Genomic DNA, 24138 nt, shown 5'->3' with positions numbered 1-24138 from the left:
TGGAAAAAAGAGAACCTGGGTGAAATTGAGCTTGACAGATTTGCTACCACCTGAACTGCTGCACCTCATGTACCCTCAAACCTGCGCTTCATGCAACCTCACCCTCTTCCTGCTTCATTCCCACTCTGCTTGCTCCCAGTAGAATGATTGCCACTACTCTGCAAGGTGAATTTTTTTGTCACCCCGAAATTGCATAAAGGGAGATACAATGAGCAAGAAGAGATTTTTATTTTTATTTTTGCAAATCACACAGTCCTGTTTTAGGTCAGCACTAACATGATGTTAAATTAGAAGCCCATCTAACAAATTCACCCTTTAAAGAAAATGTTAATCAATACTTTAAAACCACTCTTTTGCAAGACTTCCTACAGATAGCACTTGCATGAAGCAATTGTGCAAGCCACACAAATAAGGCATTAAAACATTTCGTCTTCATGAATGATGGTCGGTGCAAACAGCATAGGGGCGTAATTCCAGGAAAATGTTGAAAGGGGAAGGGAAAGTTTAGGGGCTGAAACTAAAACTGAGTTTTAAAGTGAAAGTTAGTACTGGGTTTTGATATGCAGTTTACTTTGACAATATGGGAAATGGCATATAACATTCCTGGCGAATCTATATCTTTTTTTAAAAAAATGTACTAAATATCCTAAAATCAAGGAGTGTATGAAAGGCCATTGTGATTATTGCTGACAATGACTCACAACAACAACATTGTGATGTAATCAAATAAGGTAACCTTTCCCTTTGGTAAAACAAACCTGTCATACAATATTTTCACCAATGATGTGCTTTTGCTTAAAGGAAGGCGGGCTTACAAGTAAGTGTCGGGGCAATAAATAAGAGGGTTTTATGTCAGAGACATTAGAAGTCAGTTAACATAAGTATATGTTCAGGCTGAGCTGAGAAGGCTCTTCACACACACCCCACCTCTGGGCAAGCATTTTAAGTCTGCTGAAATTGAACTGCTGCTTGCACGAAGAAGAAACCAGACAGTCATTAGGAAGTTTAGATATAAACTCAAGAGTGAAAGAACATTTTCTTCAAGCTGGCCAGCAAGCCGTGTTTCAAGCAGCATGAATCCTCTACTCAGTACCTTGTTATTTTCCCTGCTACTTCTTCTAACCCTCAGAATTCAGGAGCTGATAGAAGCCTGCAGCTGTGCCCCTGCTCATCCACAGCAGCAAATCTGTGATTCTGCTTTAGGTGAGTCATAAACACTATACACTTTTTAATGCTACCGGTAAGGAAGCAACAGAAACTAGATTAACTGTGGGCATTATGCCTTTGCAGTGCTCTCGGGGATCATATGTAACAGTGGTCGTTTATAGAGCTCTAAAAGTGGAGGTTTAAACACAAAAATGACTTCAGGGATGAAATGAATTTCAAAAAGCATTTGGAAGCCATTGCTCCCATTTCCTTTGCTTTTCAGAGTTCTTTGCAACGATTTGTTGTAACTGCTGTATTAAATTCTTTATGGACTTTCCTTACAATAATAAGTACCTGAGCTGAGATTGAGCATTACTGACATTTAATATACAGAACAGTGAAGATATGGGTTATGTAATATGTGTACTGTGCATAGATTTTAGGTATTTTGGTTAGTTACACTGCCCTGTGAATAGAACAGAGTAGATAAGATATAGACATTCATTGGTGTTTGCTATAATAATCTGGTTTTTTAAAATCATTTTAAATGATAAGGACCCTTAGGCTCCTAGCAGGCTATTTAAAGTAATTTATAGATGATACTTCTGCTAGATTGTTTTATATATAAATATATGCCTATCCTTTATACAAATATGGCCAACTTTCCTGCTAAGCATTCAATCTACATATTAAAAAACCTAAAGTTTCACAATTAGAAAACACTTGGATAAGAAAATGTGTCATTTTGCAGTCTTTTCATTTTATCTGCTCAAGCTGTGGCTAGTTAGCTTCCATCCAGAGTGAACAGTAAATGTAGAACATGAGTTTCTAAAATGTCACAAAATTAGCATTTCTATGGGACAGGCAATACCTTCTGCATACTGATTAATTGCTTTCATGTGCTGACAGAAAATCTTTGTAGCCATGACAAACTCTAAACTCTGTTTAAGACCATCAATTAAATTGTTTCTTAATCCAGCTATGTTAAGTAATGTTTTCATTAAATTGCCTACACCAGACATGCCACTCTAGAATAATGTGAAGTACAGGGGAAAGTACCAGTTAGTTCTACAGCTATCAAACGTGATAAAGAATCAAAATAGTACCCAAATGCAATGCAATTCTGTTGCATTCTTCTTGTGCATAACACTTCTCTGAAATGTGAAATATATATCAACATAGTTAGTGTTGGTGATCCACTTGAGGCTAGGGAAGAAGACTATGGCATCTTCTAGAGTTTAGAGCAATCAGAAGCATTGCTATAAAATGGGACAAAAATAAAGATTCAGTAGCCCAGACCAAATATAACACTGCTTATTCTAGTTGCCCATATAAAGTACATTATAAACTAAACATTCCATCTTGCTCCATTATAGCAATGGAACTATTTGTTTATTTTGAAGGATATAATCATAAAGTTAACTTGGATCAGGATAGCATGTATGGTCAGTTTTTAGAGATTAAAGAAATCTTATGAATTGCATGGGGGAGGAATTCTCCACTCTTTTACTCAGGGCTCTCTGGAGTGTTGATATCCCAGGCAGCTGTGGGAAGCGAAGGCTACTCAGTATTTATATATGATAGAGAAAAAACTGGGTCATGTGGATTGTAGATAAATACCTTGTATATGCTATATACTCAGCTGGCAAATGCTGACAGGATTGAGGCTAATATAGGGCCACCAAGAAACAATAAGAAAGCTCCAGTATTCTTGGAGATACCCATGATTTGCACAAACACAAATAATCCTTATGGGATAAAACCTAAGTGGCATTCCTCCCCCAAAACAGCCAATAAGGACTGAGCTGGCCTTGGAGGGAAGGGAGGAATAGAAAACGTGGTAGGGAGGGGGGAATGGAATGAAGTATCCTGGAAGTGGGCATAGCTGGCAGGCAGATTGAAAAAGAGGACTCCTTACTGCAACATTTTGTAGCAGCTCCCACTTGTAAACCTGTATCCCTGAATTATTCAGCTCGCTATGTAGTCAATGTCACCTATACATAAGAATAATGCTCAGGAAGGGATATGGAAGAATGCTGATTCTACGAAGTTGTCTTTGAAAGTTTGTTCATGGAATTGTGATTGTTTCCTATACCTGTTATCTCCTTTTCCTAGATAAAAAAGGGGAGGAGGAAAGGTAGTAAAAAAAAGAAGGGTATAGGCTATCTACTAAAGAAATACCAATGGATACTCAATGAAAGGCATATGTGTAGCATTGCTTTAAAGCAGAGTAGGTTGAAAAGAATTGGGAAGATGCAGCTAATTCCTTATGCTGCAGTTTCCATGATCTGAAGAGCATGAAGCACTTGTATGTAGGCATTTAACAATATGTAGGCATTTAGCCTACATTATATGTAGGCATTTGTTGTTGTTTATTCGTTCAGTCGTTTCCGACCCTTCGTGACTTCTTGGACCAGCCCACGCCAGAGCTTTTTGTCGGCTGTCGCCACCCCCAGCTATATTTATTTATTTATTTATTTATTACATTTATGTACCACCCCACAGCCGAAGCTCTCTGGGCGGTTTACAACAGTTAAAAATGGTAAACATTAATATGTAATTAGCCTGGATTTGTTTTTGTATGTTTTTGTGGTTTTAAATTGTATGTTTTTGTGATTTTAAATTTTAGTATATTGTTTTTAGGTGTTTTTATCCTATGTAAACTGCCCAGAGAGCCTCAGCTATGGAGCGGTATACAAATGATGATGATAATAATAATAATAATAATAATAATAATAATAATAATAATAATAATTCGACAACAGCATCTAAATTTGAGGCATCATTACACCTAGACATTTGCTTCTTAAAGAGATAGGCTTTTATTTCCTTTGCAATTTAACTAGTGCCACAGAATTTAAAAATAATGAAATTATTAAAATAAGGCTATTTTGAGTACTTTTTCAGAATAGAAAAACGGAATCAATACCCACTGCTCAAAAAATGTATCTATTATGCAGAGGAGAAATAAGAAACCTGCCTCAGTGGTTCAGACTATTCTTTTTTTGTTTTTCAACCTCTGTTACTTTTCCTAATCTTTCTCCTTTAAAATTTACCTGTGAATGAGGAAGGTGGCACAGGCACTGGCGAATCAAGAGACAATGAACAATCTCTGGCTAATTCAGAAGCCCCAGCATTCCCAAGATGAAACAAGGAGAACTTTATTGTAGCATTTGTCCCTATGATTAGTGGAATGACATTTTGTATATTCCTGTCAGGGGAGCTTTTGTTGCTTCAAGCTATGCCAAGTTTCAAAACATCCATAGCTACAAATAGGCCCAAATAACTTGAGAAAAATCAGATGGGAGTGCTGAAATTGAGAGAGATCATGTGGGATGAGGACACGCAGAAAACAAGGACATGAATTTTAAAAGTACATTAGGTCTGGTATATGGCAGCAGAAGCTGTGTATTGTGCTAATTTACACAGAAGAAAGTCAGTAGTTATCAGACATTGTTAGCACCTTTATATGTAACCTTAACACAACAATGCAAGAACCAAGCCAACTGGGAACCACTTCTTCAAAGAACTGAATACTTTCCCCAAGGCATGCCAATATTTCTTATTTTCTACTTCTTACCTTATTTGTCTTCACCACAAAGCAATTATACTTTACTATGTTTCAGATTATACTTTTTAGGGTTGTTGAAGGTAAATGATTGCTACCTATAAATAACTCTAAAAACTGAACATTTTGTTTGTGGCAAGTCTTGGGGTTGCTTCCTTGGGTCAACGTGCTATATAACGAAGACTGGTTTCTTTGTAATGGGTCAGCTTTGAGGGATAAGTTGTAACATCTTCTAGTATTTATTTATATAAAATATTTATATTTCTGGAAACAAGTATATCCCAGATGGTTGTAATGGATGGATGCTTGTTACCTACTGCAGACATTCCTCACAGGGTTCTACACTGTACCTTGCCCACTTCCATTAAGATGGTAATTACATTTTGAGTATAAAGAAGCATATAAAGCTTTTCAATATTCAACATCTACATGAGGCTGTTCAACAAGATCCCACATAATTTGAAATTAGGTACTATCAATATACCAATGATACCCATCTTAGTTGCCCTTGTTCTTGGATTATGATACTGCAGAATCACTCCTTACTTAGGCCATGCCATAAGAGAGATTTTGTGTTGGTCCCTAGAATGTGATATGCCACTTTTTAAATGCCCCTTACTCCTATGCATCAGCAGCAGCTTCATCAGTAGATATATGCTATAAACATATAAATATGCTATAATATGCTCCATGCTATAAACATCTTCACTTGCTGATTTCTGAAGATAACGGCACCGTACAAGGCAGACAAAAGGCCAGGTCAGTTTTCTGGTCAACTGACAACCTTAGGTATGTGAAATAAAACCTAATGATAGAGGATACAAGCAGTCAGATTGGGAGATATGGCTCAATTTCTTTCACTTACAGTGGCCTTCCAACCTGGCATCTTCCAGATGGGTTGGGTTAGAGTTCCTACCATCCCTAGCCAGCATGGGGTGGCTCAAGCAAAGTTTGCAGGAACAGCTCAAGCAACATGTAAACCATTAGTCCAGTGCAGATTATATTTCACCATAGAGGATAAGGCCATCAATGGCTACTAGTCATGGTGACTACATATTGTCTCCAGTATTAGGGGCAGGCTGCCTCTCAATACCAGTTGTGGGAAACACGAGCAGGAGGCTGCTATTGGAGTCATGTCCTCCTTCTGGGCATCCCATAGACATCTAGTCGGCCACTATGGGACAGAGTGGTGGACTGCTCTAGATAGGACTTTGGTCTGATCTAGCGCAGTTCGTCTTATGTTCTTCCAGTGCCTTGTCCCTCTCCTATCTAAATAGTTATGGTTTCTTTAAATGTAGAGGAAGATTTCTTCCTCCCTTCCTTTCCTGCAGATGGGATAACACTCAGAGAGCTGGGATAGGATTTAATTTCATGGTCCCCCAGCATCTCTCCTGGCTACCCCACCATCAAGAGAAGAACTAGGAACCAGATTCTATCTGACCTGTGTAAGAGGCCTCATTTGCTAGCGACACACTTCCTGGAGGGAAACTACTTCTCTCTCATTCTTAAGGCTAGTAGCAGCAATGGTAGGAACACCAGAGAGCAGGAAGGAGGGTTTGATATTATGCCACCCTGTACCTGTTTTAGCTGCCCCACCTTCATAGATCTGCATTGAATTTTATGAAGCCATCTTGAAAATATTTAAAGTGAGGTGATGATAATGATTATTTATTATAGGCTCTGGGCTGTTTGGAAAATCACCAGGCTGATCTCATATTGGAGAAGGAAGTTCTTTCTTTTGCAGTAACAACCTCTTTCCCAACCCTGGATAACTAGCCTCCCAATTGAAACCAAAGCCGTCAAAGGGCAACTACCCACTCTTTCTTGATGCCAGAATAGTTCTCCTTATGTAATACATGATCACAAGCAGCAGGGAGTTAATGGATAAATCTCACCTAAATATCAACAAAACAGAGCAACAACAAAAATAAATCGTGAAAAAAAAACCACATTATGTATAGAGAAATGTCATCATTTTTCATCAAGAATGCAAAGAAAAAAAAAAGGGGGGCGGGAGAGAATTATGTATAGGTTTAAAAAAAGGCAGGCCATATAGCCATGTATTTATCCGCTCACAAGTTGTGCCCATATATTACCCGTTCAAATGTTGATAACATATTAAGCCCTAAATCCATTGCATTATGGGAGGTGAGCATTTATCCTTCCAATGTGATAGTATAAGTCTTTTAGCTGTCGTAATCACCCTGAAAATGCATTTGCGCTGACCCTGTGCTAGTTTCCAAGAAGCTGGAAAGTAGTTTAGGAGGACATGCACATCCTTTCATATTAAAGATTGTTTCAGTACAAAATTTATCCTTATTTTAACCTCCTCCCAAAAGGGGGCAACTACTGGGCATTGCCAAAACATATGAATTAAAACAATTATGTAAATTAGATAGACCCTTATTGAAAAGGCGTTGTGGAGTCCAGTAGACCTGAAACAAGATTTTTTTGCTGAATAAGACGTAGCCTAAGATCCATAGAAGCTTCAAATACAGACTCTAAGGCAACAATCCCATTGATTAGGCAAAATAGGATGCTCCAATTCTCGATTCCAATCCTGTCTTAAATTATGGGCATCATATTTATTACTGCACTATTTTCCAGGTATAAGTAAAAGAATCCCACTTATAACATAGAGAATTTGAGCTACAACATTCATCTTAAGTGTGTTGACTTTACCCCACAAACTCCACTCTAACTGTGCCCATTTATCTATATTTCATGCAATCTCATCAATCAGCTTATTCAAATTTATTTTAATCAATTAAGATATCTCTCTGGGAGTCAGAACACCATCGAAACTGACCATTAGCCAACACACTAGGAGATATACTACCTCTAATCAGCATCGATTCAGACTTTGACCAATTATTTGAGTAACGGGACAGATCACTGAAAGCACTGATCAGATCCATCAAAGCAGGGATAGATGCCTGGAGTTTAGAAATAAACAATAAAAGATCATCAGCATAAAGAATAATTATAAATTCTAAGTCAGCATGCACAAACCCATGAATGCTACTATTCTGTGTAATTGCGCAAGCCAGGGGTTCCAAGCATAGATCAAATATCAGTGGGGTAGACATCCTTGCCTAGTACCTCGCCGAAACACAACCCCCCCCCCCCCGACAACCAACCATTAGTTATGACTCTTGCTCTTGGGGATGAATATAAGATTCTAAGCCACTTCAGAATCCATTGAAAAACCCAAATTACTCAATGTAGCAAGTATAAACTTCCAATGAATTTTGTCAAAGGCCTTCTCAGCATCCAAAGAGACAATGGCTGCCTGGTCAGTTCTTTCTATATTTAAAGTTATCAAATCCACAACTAATCTGAAAGGCCTTCTATGTTAACCAGTTTTTGTAAACTGCCCAGAGAGCTTCGGCTATGAGGCATTGTAGAAATGTCGTCGTCATCGTCATCATCATCCATGGCTCCTATGTTAGGTCGACATCAATCTTTAGTGTTGTAGTTTATAAAGCCAGAAAGAGCTGTGTTCCATCCTTGCTCCTTGCTGCATAATGGGTCTATTAACAAGCTTCTGCAAATGTACTCATTTGCTACACAGAAGCTGAATTTTCCTTGCTCAAAAAGGATTGGGGCTTTTGAGTCTATGGAACCATGTTAGAATTTTTTCTTTGTTTCTTTTACGAACAAAGCCACAAACCTCAACATATAAGATGTCAAAGTCCCTGTCAGCAATTTTATTATGACTCCTGAAGCTCTGGAACTCATTAAAAACCCACTGACATATTAATCAGAAAACTTGGATGATCCAATATTTTACCATTGAAAGAATGAAAACTAGCTAATTAGTGTAATTATCACAGTTGATATTTCCAAATTGGCTACTGTTCATCACACTAATGATGCTTGACTCCAGCTAAAATAAGAGAACTGCACAGAGCTAAACAGAAATTGGAAGAGACAACCCATACCGTTACACATGAGAGTGCTTTCATCATTACAATTTTGGTTAACCAGAACTTTAGAGGTCTGTATTTTCTTCATGACTGCAAGACAGAAATATCTACAGCCAGTCTTTTGTAATACTGTTTTAATTGAATATTGCTGTTTTTATGCTTTTGATGGTTTTAAATTTCTGTATATTTGTTTTTAATGTTCACTGTTTTTAACTTTTGTAAACTGCCCAGAGAACTTCGGTTATGGGGCGGTATATAAATGTAATAATAAATAAATAAAATACTGTATCGGACACAAAGCACACTACATTTCCCCCCTAGAAGCTGAATAAAATTTAGAATACTATGATTTATGGATGGGATTTTCTGGTACATTATGAGCTCTTTGAAAATGTATCATCCAGCAGTAAACTGCAAATAGTATGCATATTTCTCATATATAATTATGGCCAGGGAAAGGGCAGGAAAAATGGGGATAATTCTCATGGACAATCGTTATTTGAGCATATGCTTGAATCATGTGTTCAGCATTGGGGCAGGGGAAGAGAGAGGACCCTACAACAGTCTCTGACTCTTGGCTCAGCCTCCAGGAAACCACTGAAAGGCAGGCAGGCAGGAATAGCTGGTGTTGTGGTGGAAGGGAAATGCAGAGGAGTGCAGCTCTGAGATGTTTCTCAGAGCAGGAATTATGTCATTGCCTGCCAGAGCACCAGGGTAATTGAGGGAACACCTTACCTTATCACATGAATGATGTGATAATGGGGCTTTCAGTTTTTATTATTGTTTGGGACAGATTAGCTCCCAGTTAAACAGGATTAGGCAATTTGGTGCTGTCCAGATGTTTTGGACAACTGACCAGCATGAGCAATGGTCAGCAATTATGGGAATTGTAGTCCAAAACTTCTACAGGACACCAGGTTATCCACCTCTACCATAAGGTATAGAGATAGAGAGAGTGAGGACAATCAAGCAGTGGATTGATACTTTTCTTACTTCATGTTCAAACAACACACTAAGCCATGGTTAGGCTGCTAACCCTTTTACAGCAAATGGTTAGTGAGCATGTTTAAATCGTGGGGAATGATTCACATGACACACTAAGTAATGGTTCATCCAACTAAGCCGTAATGTTTAGCTCAAAATGTTTAGTGTGTCATACTTCTTTCTGAGTTTGTTTGCATTTCTCACTGTTAGAACATTTCTCTTAATTTTAACCCTAAATCTGCCTCCCTGAAACTTCCAGCCCTTGATTTAAGTCTTGCCTTCTAGAGCAACAGAGAACAAATCTGCTGCAGCCTAGCCTCTTCATGATAGCCCTTTAGATATTTGAAGTCCGCTCTTTTCCAGGCTAAACATATCTAGCTCTTTCCATCATTCCACACAGAACTTAATTTCCAGGTTCCCTCACCATCCTGGTTGCTCTTCTTTGGACATACTCCTGTTTGCAAATGTCCTTCTTAAAATGTAGTGCCCAGAACTGGACCCAGCACTCTAAATGTGGCCTGACAAACACAGAATAAAGTTTTTGAACATATGCTAGTCAATGGCATACGTTCCAGGTAACTAACACAGGATGGCAGTCATGCCACAATTTTTTTAGTTTTTATGGTGCCACAGACCTCATCCTTGAAAAAACTGTTATTCTTCCTTCATTTTTATAGTAAAAGTTCTTACAACATTAAGGACACAATACAATACTGGGTACTCATAAGCTTCCAGACTTGGAAAGTTATGAGTGTCTAATGCAGAGCAGGGCACTTCCTCTCTGCATTTTAGGTAGACAGGCGATTTCATCTGTCTAACGGAGCCTTTGGGGAGAGGGAGGGAAGGAGGCTGGGGATGGCTGGAGATACCTCATATTCCCATGTCTCCAGTCTCGTCCCCTCCCTGCCTTTGGGAACGCCCCCTTTCATAGTTCTCTCTGTGTTGGCTGTGAGGGGGGCTGAGGGAGGAGGGGGGGAGCATGGTTTCCTCTCTCTGAGCTTGGAGCCCTGTCACTGAGCTTGGAGCCGGGGAACTGGAATGTCCTGTGTCCCCCAGATGCTACTCCTGTTGCTGCTACCCAGCAATAGGTATCGAGAGGCACAGTGACCCTGGTGGATGACTTACAGCGTGACATCATGCTGCTATTAAATTACATGGTTAACTAAGGAATAGTCTGCTTCTAACTTTGCCTCCATTAAAGAAAGTTGATTGACATCCCAAATAGCCCTTGAGGCTGCTGATAATAAATACGAAAATGGGTCTATGGTTAGTTTCAAACTCCGGTTCACAAAAAGCTACTTCTGTGATTTGAACAATGGGAATTTTTGTTCTTTTTCCAGTTAATTATTTATTCTTTTAAAAGAAAGCTATTCTAAAATATGGAACATTTGTCCCTGTACAGTCTCTGAATGCAAGGGCTGAAACTATAGACCAGAGGAAACTTTTTTCCTTAACTGCATTTGTTTAAATTAGCTAATGTGCAGGAAATGAACATTCTTTCTCTCTCTCTTTCTCAATCTCTGTCCAGCAGTATTTCTCCAAGAAGAAAAAGCAACCTGAGTTTCTCGGGTTTTTACAACTTTTACATCCTATCATTTTATTTAGATTGAAGGACCTTGGGGGAGCAGTCCTTCCTATTTGCCAGTGATACTCTGTATATTGATGACAGAAAGGAGAAATAAAACAATCCTCTAGCCATATACTATTTTCTGATCATGAAGAAAGGCATTAGAGAACTGCGTTCTGGTAGACCAGTTTTTGCAGGAGTCTGTGCCTGTCTCTTTGCCTTGGTGGCGTGTTTCCCACAGTCTGAACTATCTTCTTCCCTCTCCCTTACAATTGCTGATGCATACTGGTTTCTCCTGCTATTTCCAAGGATGCCACATGAGTATAGTTTTCCTTTGACCTATTTCGCTTGTTAGCAAGAGATGTTCTAGGGAGGAAAAAATGGCTAAGACCATGGATGTGAAGGAAGGACTCTTGCTAGCAAACAGCTCCAGTAGCCAGAACTCGGCAGGGAGTGATGGAGAGACTCTCAGCATTAGCCTTTCAATGTCTTCCTAGAGAGGAGGAGAAAGAGCTGCCATACATATGAACCTAACTTCAGAGCAGCTGCACCACCATGCTGTTTGAAAGCAGCTGTATGTTGTTTACTCTGGCACTTGTTGCCTTTGCCTAATTGTATGCGTGGGGGGTGGGAGTGGGAGGAAGAGTGGCTGCTGTCAAGTGAAGCACTGCTGTTTTGAAACAGCTTAATGGTTGTGTTCTGAGGACGGGTTGGTATATGGCAGGCAGGTCTTCCTCCTCTCTGAAACTATAGGTAAAGCTATAGCCAAGATAATCCTTAAAGGTCCACCCCTTTCATATGTTCTGGCCATTGGTAGAAAGGAGGATACAGATTCCAGATCAGAATCAGGATTGCATTTTCAGAAATTTGTTGGTGACTACATGAGAAATCTGGATTACATTAAATTATTTCCAGAAGGGAGTCAGGAATTGTGCCTACCACTAGTCTTGATCTGCTTTATAATAGCTTGGGGCGGCGAATTAAGATGGTAATAATGGCTGTGCCTCATTGTACAAATATTATCTGGCAGTAAAAGAAGAATGGGGGAATACGAGCTAAAACATCTGTTTTGTTGCAATTAACATTTTGTTTTGATGTCCTTGCAGTGATTCGAGCAAAAATTTCCAGTGAAAAAGTGATTGCATCAAGTGACGATCCTCTTCATACTCACAAAATGATCCGGTATGAAATCAAACAAATAAAGGTACACAAAATCCATTTTGAGTCTTAAATGCCAGTGAATAATATTGCAGTTGAGGGCCTAAATAAGTTCCCACTCACTGAAGTAACAAACTTATACCTAAATACTGAGGTGAATATAAACTGGAGGATAGATTCAGACGGCAGTCCCATACCCACTTAGCTGGGAGTAAGATCCTATGAACTTAATGGGACTTACATCTAAGAGTACAATCTAATGCATGTTTAGATAGGGAGGGGGAGTCCTACATTTCTGATCATTTTTCAGCCAGGCATAGGATTGCACCTGAAGCAGACATGCATAGGAATTAGTTGTAAAATAATTTAGTAGCTGAAGTAAGGTGGAGAAATAGTCAGTTCTAATCCATGATTAGGAGAAATAATTTTGTAGTGGAATTTGGATTAGAAAACAACTAATTACAGATATTTGTGTTGGAAACTAGACTCACTGCACTGCAGAAACCTTTAAACTACACTTTAAAAACCCTTTGAATATACATATTCATACAACCACAGACAAAAGCAGTCTTTTTAAAGAGATCAAATAGCAGATTGCAAAGTTCAAAGATAAAGAATTGTAACATATTTACAAATGATATCAAGTTCATTTTATATCATCATTGGCAGCTACTTGAGGATGTCCTGGGATGTGACCTTCCCAAATATTGAGATTATGCAGAACAAAGAAACTTAAGAGATATGAGTTGATGCTATAGATGTTTAAATTGTTCTTCTTCACACTCTTGACAGACAAAACACTTTGAAAATAAATGTGATGGTAGGAGATTTATCTTAAATAATTTTTGTTTCTAATTTCAGGAGCAGCAATAAGCACATAGATGTAATTTGAAATTAATCATGGGTAACCTACAGGATCGGCCCTCTCATGAGGTGGGTCCTCAGGCAGTGGAGCGGTGGGACAGCTTGTGCCAGGGCTGGTAGTCTAGTTAACCCAGTGCAAGTGATGTTCTGGTTGTCCTGAAAGGTCAGGTTGCAGTCTAAGGACGACCCTAGATCCAGCATTGTTCCTGGATCCTGAGGTGGCATCCATAACCACAAGTACCTTTCATCAGCTCTAGCTGGTTTTCCAGATGCATCCTTTCCTGGGGAATAGGGACCATGCAACTGTGACACAAGCTCTAATAACTCCCTATTTGGACTATGTAATGTGCTCCACATGGAAGTGCTCCTGAAGATTGTTTGAAAACTTCAGCTACTCCAAATGGCACCTTTGCTATTGACAAGAGCTAGTCAACTTGTAATGAGCAGACATTCAGTAACTTCCACTAGATACAATTCATGATGCTAATACTGACATCTGAAGCTCAAAATTGTTGGTTGGGATGACAGCTAGGACACATATGGCAGAAGACTTAGGAAGAATCCCACTGAACACAGTATGGAGCCTACTCCATGGCAACACTGGCAGTAAAGAGGACTTACTTTCCCACCTACCATCTACAATAGTTAAAATGCCAGTTGGAGCCTTTTAGTTATGATCACTTGGAACTATCTGTAGTTCTTTGAGGAGAAAGCCTCTCATATGCAGTTCACAGCCACAAGCTGTAGTGATAGCCACTAGCTTGAGGGCTTTAAAAGGTGATTAGACATTTTCATGGTCAATATGGGTATCAATGGCTACTAGTCATTATAGCTATATTAGAGGCAGTAAGTATATATTAAAAATGCTATAAACAAACTTTTCCCTGTGGCTGGGAGGGACTTTAATAAACTAATATTTCTTTTTAACTCCCAGTACAGTATAAGATTGAACATCATTTTGTTATTATGGCAAGAAATAAAATTCCATTTTTCAGTACAACTGTCCACCTGTCTTCTTTCCCTCTTACCATATCAGTCAGTATATATGCCACATTCCATATGCTCAATTCATAACTTACGGTCATTCAAGCAGGGATTCAGAGTTGGGACTTGGGCTTCAGAATGCCTTTTATTAGCTTCAGCTGATATGCTAGGTATGACTGCTGCAGGAAGACAGATTTGGCCACTTCTTCTCATGATTGAGTGACTTCCAGATTAAATAGCTATAATAATGTTTTATTATACCTGATTTGAAGATGTTTTGGAGACTTCAACTAATGCAGTATGCAGTTGCAGTTAATGCAGTATGTCAGTTAACCGATATAGATTAATATTCACAAAATATATCACCTGTTTTGAAGCGTCCCTCTTTGTGGGATTCCCTCTTATGAGAAGCCTGTCAGGTCCACGGTGTTTCAGCTTTTAGGCAGTCAATTAAGCTCTGGCTATTTCAGAAGGCCCCAGGTAGCAAGCTGTTGCCTTTTGCAGATTCTTCTGTTTTATTTATTTATTTGAATTTTTTATAAGCCAATTTCTGGGCAGAGCAAACTTAAGGGCCCTGAGAAGGTTTCCCAGGGACCATAGGATGGTTCAGATCCCCCTGCCCAGACTGTAGACACATTGAGAAGTGAAAGAAGAGATGTAGATTCGCTAGATCCACAACCCTCTTCATTGCTTGTCCTTCCACAGCAAAGTATGTCCATTAGACAGGCTGAGAGGCTTACTAGCTGAAAATGATTTTAAAGGTTAAACAAGTAACTAAAACACCTCTATTGTCCCACCGTGCCTGGTTCTTGCCAGCAGGGCTTTGGATGGGCAGAACTTATTTATTTATTTATTTATTTATTACACTTATATACTGCCCCCATAGCCAGGGCTCTCTGGGCGGTTTACAGAAATTCTAAAATTAAGATAAAAATGAGTATACAAAATTTAAAATTCTAAAATGCAGAACATACACACATAAAGCATTAAAAACCTTCCATGTAAAGAGCATCAATCTGATAGGACTACGCTCTTAATGAATAAAAAGAAAAATATTACACTGGATTACACTGTAATCCAGTGTAAAAAAATACTGTTTTACACTGTAATCATTAACTTGGAAGCAAGTCCCTTTGAAATCAATGAGGCTTACTTCTGAGTAGACATGTACGAGTGCACTATTAGACACTTCTTTAGTTCAATATTTCAATCAAGAAACCAGAAACTGACTTCAGTGTTTGTTTTTGCCTCAAAATGCTTAGGTCCACATGGATTAAACTCAATAGACACATGCGTATAGAAAGAAAAAAGCAAATTCTGTCAGTGCTAGCTAGTGGAAAACAGTTCTTCAAAGCATAAGGAACAGCTGAAATTGATTCCTGGATGAGACTACCAATACAATCCAGGCTCCACATTTGTCTATTGTCTTTATTTTAAAATCCCAGGAACCTTTTAAACAGCCTTTAAGCATTTTTATACACTAGACAGATATTATTGTAACGAATGTTTTGATATTTCATTATGTTGGTTTTGGTCACTTTGGGAGAAAACACTTCAGGCGATATATACTGACATCCTGATCTGTGGGAGACATGTACAGCTCTAGGCTTTCATTGAAACACAGAAGCATGTAAATAGCAATTTCCAAGAGGGTGAAATTCTTATTTTGTTTACTATTTTTGCTGCAGTTGAATATTGAGAGTTATATGTATATGTCTACTGAAAGTTAGTCATAATGAAAGTTAGCCATAGCTAAACTGCACTATAGTAAATAGTCCAAAACAACTTCGGACTGCTTTAAGGTGGGGAACAAACAATTAACACTATATAGAAAGATGCAGGAAACTATGAGCATTTCTATATAAGGCTTTTATTGCACACTCGTGATTGATCACTCACGAAAGTTTGCGTGTCCTTTACATGAATGTCTTTAACTTCCAGGGCATCTCCCATGCTTTCTGACTTTCATCCCTCTTTTTTTAAAAACTGGTGATAATGCAGTGATAAATGTAAATCTGCTTTAATGTCTGTGTGAAATTGTGCAGTTCCACTATAATCACACTGCTGTCTAGTGGCTGTAAAATGAAACAGAATTTGCCGAGAAACAAGTTCCCTGATTCAAAGCACGTGTCCACCTGTGTAAAGGAGCCGATCCTAATCCCACAAAGAATCCAGAAGAAGCCCTAGTAAGGATGTTAGATTTCAGCCTCGTGTGCTGAAGCCTTAGGAAGCAGACATTTAGGCCTTAGGTAGACTGGGCGAAATCCCGGGACAAACCCTGGAGGGGATGCCAGGATCAGGGAGGGATCATCCCTCCCTTGCCCTGGGATCTTGCCCTCCCCTTTCGGCCCACTTTTTCCACGGTCTCGGGCTTAGTAGGATTTACTTCTAAGTAGATGTGGTGTTAATTGCACTTTTAATCCAGATTTAATGATTAGCATTTTGTGATGAAAAGCCACACAAGATTCAGAACATAATACATGCTCTCCTCAGAACAAATCTTAACCCTGCAGCTATTGTCAAAATTTTCATTGACTTAAATGTTGTTATAAAGATATAACAACCCTGTATAGAAATATTTATAGGTGGAGACAATCCCAGTAATATCTGCCCCTTGTAAACAGTAATACAATATAAACATGTCCATTTAGGACTAAATCATTCAGACTTGTTTATTTTATTTGGCAAATTTTACCTACATTATCTCATGATTGCAGCTATAATTTAATAGCTGTTGAGCTGTATTTTATGAAACTTTTCAGTGTAGTATGTTAACAGAATATTAGATATACATTTTCTAGCTATATTAAGGCTCTAGAATTTTGGACTTTAAACTGCTTACAGTTGTCAATACTTACCATGATGTAATCATGAGACCTCATCTAGGATTTTATTTTAGTAATGTTATAGCAACTGATGGCAGGCATTTAGAAGGTGCTCAACATTTCATGGTTCCTTACAAACATGAGTATAACATACATGGGTTTTATTTAATAGCATTCCATAATTCATTACACCAGCAATATTTGAGGAACACTGTATACCACAAGCACTGTATGGAATTACAACTGAGACTCAGATTGACCTTATGCATGTGGATATATGGAAGTTTACTTTGTAGATACATGTAAACAATGAATAATTCAAGCTTACAAGCAGCTTATACTCATTTTTCTAGTAGTTTGCATGAACAGTTTTATGTGAGTTTCAGACAAAGGGAATCTTAAATAATCATCACAGAAATAGAGGCACAGGAGGTATGGACGTCAACATACTTATGTTAGTTCATCAACAAACATACTAAAAACTGGGAGTAGAATCAACTTTAAAGAACTAGCAAGTTAGGCAAGCAAATATTTATTTGTGTAAGAAAGTCGTATATTAGACATCACTGTAGCTTGTTCATAGTTCCACTGGATCGAACTGCAAAAGGTATTTCTAAACTGCATGGCTTCCCACCCTGTGGGAAGGTGTTTGCAGGTAATTGCACAGACAAGCCACAAACCAAGCTGCAGCAATGCTACACCACCACTAAAGAGGTAACATTTCCAGAAAATCTGAAGCCATGGAAGAACCCATAAATTGGTGTGTGTGGATATTAAAATATATGCAATTCTTACTTCCTTATCAAACCTAAATGTATTTTAATGCTTTAATTTTTGTAAACCGCCCAGAGAGCTTCGGCTATTGGGCGGTATAAAAATGCAATAAATAAATAAATAGTATAATGTATAATTTACTCAGTGTATAAAATTGTACCTTTTGACATATTTATGCAATTCACAGAACAAAATTATGCAGATTTACTTAGCTAGATAGAGCCCATCTAGCTTCCGTGGGTCTTGGTTAAAGCTCGATTGTCATCGAAGTTTTCAGATTTTTTGCCTAAGACTGCACCTACAACAAGTCTTTTGCAGTTTCTATTCCATCTCCTTCTGACCTTTTTATTCTCCAGCAAGGCATGGCAATAAGCTGCTTGTATCCAGTTTGTAGCAGGATGTCCGTTTCACAGTCATTTGAGAGGAGAAGTGAAAAGGTCAACTGCAAGGAAGGAAACTGTTCAGAAAAACAGCAGATGCAGAATACTTGCTTCTAGTATCACCAAGCTAGTTCAGTGTTTGTCGGACGGAGGCAAGCAGCAATTCATAAGTAATGACAGCCCTGTAAGCGCTTCTCATGAAGATGGGAGCATACTTTAGGTGCAGAAATGTGTATTGGATCTGGCTGTTCTATATGTCTACATAGAATTATCCATCTCTAATAGATTCTCTAACACAAAAATTTTCATACTACAAATTTTGCGTCAATAAAACCTTGTCTTAAAAAAAAATCCACTTATTCCAAATGAGAAAACATTTCCTAGGAGATTATTTTCAGTGTCCCACAAAATTTCCAATTTTTCTATTGGACAAAACGAAAAATAATAATAATCTTAAAGAAAAATAATACACAACCCAATCAATTTCCCCCCTTCCCCCAGGCCTCATATCTCTATCCACCATCTGTCATCTCTCCCAGCCTTTGACCTTTTCATAGTGATAATGACAAGAATCATACTGTTCTTCCAGGGGAAGGATAGTCAGTCCCATATTCAGGGCCTCCCTTGGCCAGAAAACATGGCCATGCCATCAGCCTTTGAGCCAGAATCTCCATCTATGCAGCCTCACAGAAATCTGAGACTACTGAATCAAGTGTGGACCTTTTTATAGTCCAGTCAGCTCCTCCAGAGGAATTGGAGCTAACCACACCACAAACCCTGGCTGCCTACATAAGAGTTCAGTTGTCTCTAGCTTGCTGCTGCTGCAACAACGTTCTCCTATGCTTCTAGCAGGAGGGAGCTCCAGCCAGCAAAGCTGAGCTTTCTGTTGAAGCTGCCCTTTATACAAGAGGGCTTCTGCCTTTACCTGGCTTGCTGTGCCTGATGCACTTATCTTGACCAGACTCTACTTATCTAACATATAACCTCACCTGACTATTCTACTTGGACTGGATCTCCTTGCTCAGATCTGACCCTGTCAGATGATATTAGCTTCCCCTGTGAGCTTCAGGTAACCACAGAATGGGATACCACCCAACCACCCAAAACCTATCCTCTGCACACAAACCAACAGACAAAACAAGCCACCTCTCACTGATGGTGGAAAAAGAAACTGCATAATTTAATTAATATTTCAGTAACATAGTTACATACATGGAGAACTACTGTAGTTTTTGTATCTCATACAAATCCTTAGCTACAACACTTTTCCTTACTTTTTTTTCTAATATAGATGTTTAAAGGATTTGAAAAGTTGAAAGATGTTCAATATGTCTTCACACCTTTTGATTCATCTCTTTGTGGAGTGAAATTAGAAGCCAACAACAAGAAGCAATATCTCCTTACAGGTACAGTACATAGAAGCTTAAGCAATACACGCTACCATGATCATGGGACTATTCAACCAAGAGCTTTATTACACTATTTTAAAATATTTTAAACACTACAGCCTAGATAATGGCAATGTTTTGGCTGTAGTGCAATGCATAGCTGAGTTCCCTGATAAAATCAATGACATTTCTCTTAAAAGTGTGCTTTTTGCAGGGGGGATGCTTTAATTTAAATGGTGTATATGGTGATAGCTGGGAAACTACTAAAACAAAACAAAACAAAAGACACACACACACACACACACATCTGACATAATATAATTTCCCTCTAATAGCAAATTCTGCTGATTAAATTCCTATTGGCTTGGCAGGGATATGGGGCCATCCCCCTGCCAAAAAGTAGTAATTCCTTGGGGATTCCTTAGGCATTCCTTTACACACAAGTAAATTAATTAAAATAAAAATTAAATACCCCTCACCACCACTCTGTAAAAAACAATTAAACCCAGCTCAAGGACTGAATATGTCCAGTTATCTTCAAAATCCACAGAAAGTGGAATGCCAGCTGGAAAAGAAAATCAGAAAAGGGAGGAGATAGACCTACTTGAGCCCCTAACTGTAACTCAGAAGAGGATGTTGCTGACTTCATTAAACACCTCTTAGAGGTGGGGTTACATTTGGATATTTTATTGCCGTTTCAAATTATTTACTTCAACATATTCTTAGAGTGAAATCCACAACTTACTGAAAGTGAAATTTTCATTGATTTATTGGATGTAGTTTACATTTCTAATGTTGAGAATGCAGTTTTTTAATTCTCTGTTTTCATATTTTCCCCAATTCAGGGCAAATTTTAGATGATGGCAAAGTTCTTATCCATTTGTGTAATTACATTGAACCATGGGATGACTTGACCTTCTCTCAAAAGAAAAGTCTAAATCAAAGATATCAAATGGGCTGTGGTTGTAAAGTAAGTATATATAATCCGTTGAAGTGCTATTGCTGTTTCAGTCCTGGAGCAAAAGGAAAGTAAGCGGACCCAGCAATCTCTTTTATTTAACTATTCATTGGAATGCCTAAACTTTCATTTGTTAGAACACATTAGCTTTACATGGCCTGCCTTGTCTCATTGAAACGGAGAAGGACTGCATCTAACTTGAAAGGAAATGTTCATTTCTCTACAGGGCTGGGCAGAGGGGGGGGGGCAGTGGTGCCAGTTGGCGTGGGCCTCTGATTTTGAGGGGGGCTACTCCGAGTCCCCCTGGGTAAAGTTGCTTGATTTTTCTGTTGTTGGTGATGAATTTGCCCAAAGAAAAGCACGTAAAGCATTTCTGAATGTGAAGAAGTGATGTCTTATATACATCTTGAATAAAAGTGCTTGCCATTACCTTTTTTATATAAATCGTTCTAGTTCATATGTAACTGATTAAAAATACTTAATGAGCAGTTTGAAATGGGGCCTACATTTCCCATCTGCCCTGGGCCTACTACCAGCTTTGCCCAGCCCTGTGTCTACATGTTACACATCCTTAGGTTGGTAATTTCTCACCAATGCTTGATTTTCCTGGTGGTGTTCATTATGGGTATGGAAACTATCTCTTCTTGTGATCTGGTTACAAGCTACACTCTTATAGTACTGCAACTCGACACAGACATGGGGATCAGCTGATAATGTGTATGCTTACTCCTAAGTAAATGTCTATGTAAAGCCTGACTAATGCATTATGACTACAGGTTGAGGACTCACTGTAGCTCTAATGGCTGTAATTGGCTTCCTAAGCATATCTACTAGTATATGTAGCCACCTATATACTACTTTAAGAGTTGGTGGATCCAGAGAATTAGCTTCCGGATTAACCTTCTATAATTAGCTGATTACAGAAAGTATGAGCGTAGTATGGAAGCTCCCTGCTCCCCCTTTATATGGAATTGATTTTATGATAGCAATCCTACCATGCTCATATAATTTGAATCTGATATATTCACACATCATCTGGGCACGAGGTTATGCAACATGGTACAGGAATGAGTCTCACTCTTGCTTTTCCACGCTAGATGTATACCCAAGTAGTTCTCAGTCACAAAATCCACCATGAGGAGGCAGAGTATTGATATGAATATATCTTTGTTCACTTTAAAAGTTGTATGCACTGTGGCAAAGGGTGCCTGGGCCCAAGGATGCCTCCTCTGCTTCAAATGCATAATATGGATATCTGGTCAATCTATTAATTTCCTGTTAGATCCATGAAGGTAACATCAATAAGAATTTACTGAGTCGAAGAACAACTTGTTGGGGGTGGGGCATTTAAAAGAGGACTTCTCACAGAAAACTGAAATTGTAGTAAAATATATATTGGGTTTTCTATATTGTCTTATGCTTCTGTGTTGAAAGAATCCATCCTGCATTTTAAAATATAATAGAGAGAGAGAGAAGGAGGAAGGGGTTGGCCCAAAGGTCTATCAAGGCAACTGAAAATTTTCCATCAATTTATAAATGTTTTAACTTCAGTGTAATAATTTTGTGTGCCTTTACAGATATGGGTAAATGGAATTTTATGTATTGGCAAAGTTATGCTCTTAAAAGAAGAAGAGTGGAGGATTAATGTAATTTTCTGCATTTAGATTTCTACCTGCTACATGGTCCCCTGTTCCATCACTACACCAAATGAATGCCTGTGGACAGATTGGCTGATAGAAAGGAAGCTGTATGGGCATCAAGCAAAGCATTATGCCTGTATCAAGCGCAGTGATGGAACATGCAGTTGGTATCGTGGTGGTCCTCCTCCAGAGAAAGAGTTTGTTGACATCAGTGAACCATGAATGATGTAATTTCTTTCAAAGCCCCAGAGGTTAAGTCCACCCAACACTGTGCGCTCACTGCTGCTTTGAACTTCCAACAACTGTCTCTTGCTTAGAAACAAAAGCAAATTGTGCTGTGCAAATAAAGCAGAGTCTGTAGAATTGGCATCCAGACAAGAAGAGAGGTAGCTGCTCTCTAAAGTTTTTTTTATATAGAGCAATGATATGTGAGAACACTTCTTTATTTTCTAAGAATAATAATTTTCTTTTTTATCAAAATGAATGTACCCATACAAAACAAGAATTCATCAAAATTTGGACTCCTATTCTTGTTAATAAGTTGAATAAAAAAACACCTTGTTTTAATCCAAAATGTATTTCTGTGGGCAGGGGAACACTTTTGTATAAACATTTTTTTAGAGTAGTGTTCTGAGACACACAAAAAAAGCTTGGACAATGTGTATGTAAGATATTATAACAATCTGCTGTAAAAAGTCTCAAAGATTAATGTTCTCTGTTTCCAATGATGCAAGTGAAATGTGGTGTGTGTGTGTGCGCCATATGAAATATTTTACTTCACTTTTCTGTATGCTACTTACTATGTCTCATCTAGCCCTATTAATGTTCTGAAGAATTTGTTCATAACACATCTTTGATAATCAAAAGCAGATTAATCCAATGGATTGGAATATGCTGTAAAGCAGAAACTAAGGTCGATTATTCTATTATGTAACTTTAATGATACTGCATCACCAGAAGGGGAATAGTTGTAAAACAGAAACTAAGGTTGATCGTTCTATTATGTAATTATTATGACATTGCACCACCAAAGGGGATAGCATGGAATGGTATCCTCAGACTAAGTAAATTCAATACTTTTTGCAGTGAATGTACCACAGCTAGTCAAAAAGAAAACAGGCTTTCCAATAACTTGAGATGTACTTGGTTACCAAGCCTTGGTAACTATATAATTTCAACAACAAGCAAAGTGAAGAGAGGAAAGCATGAGCAAAATATGGAGATAGATGAAGAAATCATAGCAACAGGAAAGCTCAGTCTCTCTTGATTATAGTAGGGCATTTGCAGGTGAGGCAGTAGGGAATTTGACAACCTCTACCTTAGAGTGATTTACAAAATTAGGTTTATGTGCTGTGCCTTTGTACGTGGAATGAGAGTATCATGACCGTGAATGCTCCCATAACTGTGGATTTCCACATACACTGCCTAGTACTTCAGCACTGGGAAATATGTCGGACGATTTGTGTAGACTTAACAAATGTATCCAGGTACTGTGATTGGAGACTTCACATGATATGGATCACCTCAATACATGGGCCAGACGAATGTGGTTTAGTCCTTGCCTAACTACATTTTGGGAGAGAGGGATTATATAAACATTTGAAAATATGCACGTGGTCATGTTGATAGATTTATCTAACAATGTGATGCAAGAAATGGAGCCATATATATCAGAGTTAATCAAAGCATAGTTCTAGTAAGCAAATTTGACTCCTGCACATCTCAAACCATGTTCTGTGATGCAGAACAAACAACCAATCTGCCAAAAATACTTCCAGTTTTTCTGCTTTAGTGGCTAATCTAAAGAATACTCTTCTTAAAAGATAATTCTCGAAATATCAATCTGATCTTTAAAATCTTATTTTATATGCTGAAATGCATTGATAGGAATTCTTATGACTTGGGAAAAATAGGCAATATTTTATCTTTCAAGGGCTTGGCAAGCATTATTATTATTATTTATTTATATAGCA

At 38.3% G+C, this 24138-nt stretch overlaps 2 protein-coding genes across 2 annotated transcripts in view; one reads left to right on the top strand and one right to left on the bottom strand.

Annotated features, from left to right (window-relative positions):
* Positions 1 to 24138, bottom strand: part of SYN2 (synapsin II) — a 240503-nt gene that overhangs the window by 76129 nt on the left and 140236 nt on the right. The window lies entirely within an intron of this gene.
* TIMP4 (TIMP metallopeptidase inhibitor 4) lies at positions 787 to 22570 on the top strand. The gene is made up of 5 exons (XM_063121221.1): positions 787 to 1203; positions 12301 to 12398; positions 19471 to 19585; positions 20413 to 20537; positions 22190 to 22570. Exons 1-5 carry the CDS (start codon positions 1074 to 1076, stop codon positions 22385 to 22387), a joined length of 666 nt encoding a protein of 221 aa, XP_062977291.1. The 5' UTR covers positions 787 to 1073; the 3' UTR covers positions 22388 to 22570.

Source organism: Elgaria multicarinata, chromosome 3 (assembly GCF_023053635.1).
Source record: "Elgaria multicarinata webbii isolate HBS135686 ecotype San Diego chromosome 3, rElgMul1.1.pri, whole genome shotgun sequence".
NCBI lineage: Eukaryota > Metazoa > Chordata > Lepidosauria > Squamata > Anguidae > Elgaria > Elgaria multicarinata.
This window is presented reverse-complemented; position numbering and strand designations above follow the sequence as displayed.

Coding starts and splice junctions, on each gene's coding strand:
- TIMP4 (XM_063121221.1), top strand. CDS start 1,074: ATGAATCCTCTACTCAGTACCTTGTTATTTTCCCTGCTACTTCTTCTA. Junction 1,204..12,300: donor AATCTGTGATTCTGCTTTAG/GTGAGTCATAAA, acceptor ATGTCCTTGCAG/TGATTCGAGCAAAAATTTCC. Junction 19,586..20,412: donor GAAGCAATATCTCCTTACAG/GTACAGTACATA, acceptor TCCCCAATTCAG/GGCAAATTTTAGATGATGGC.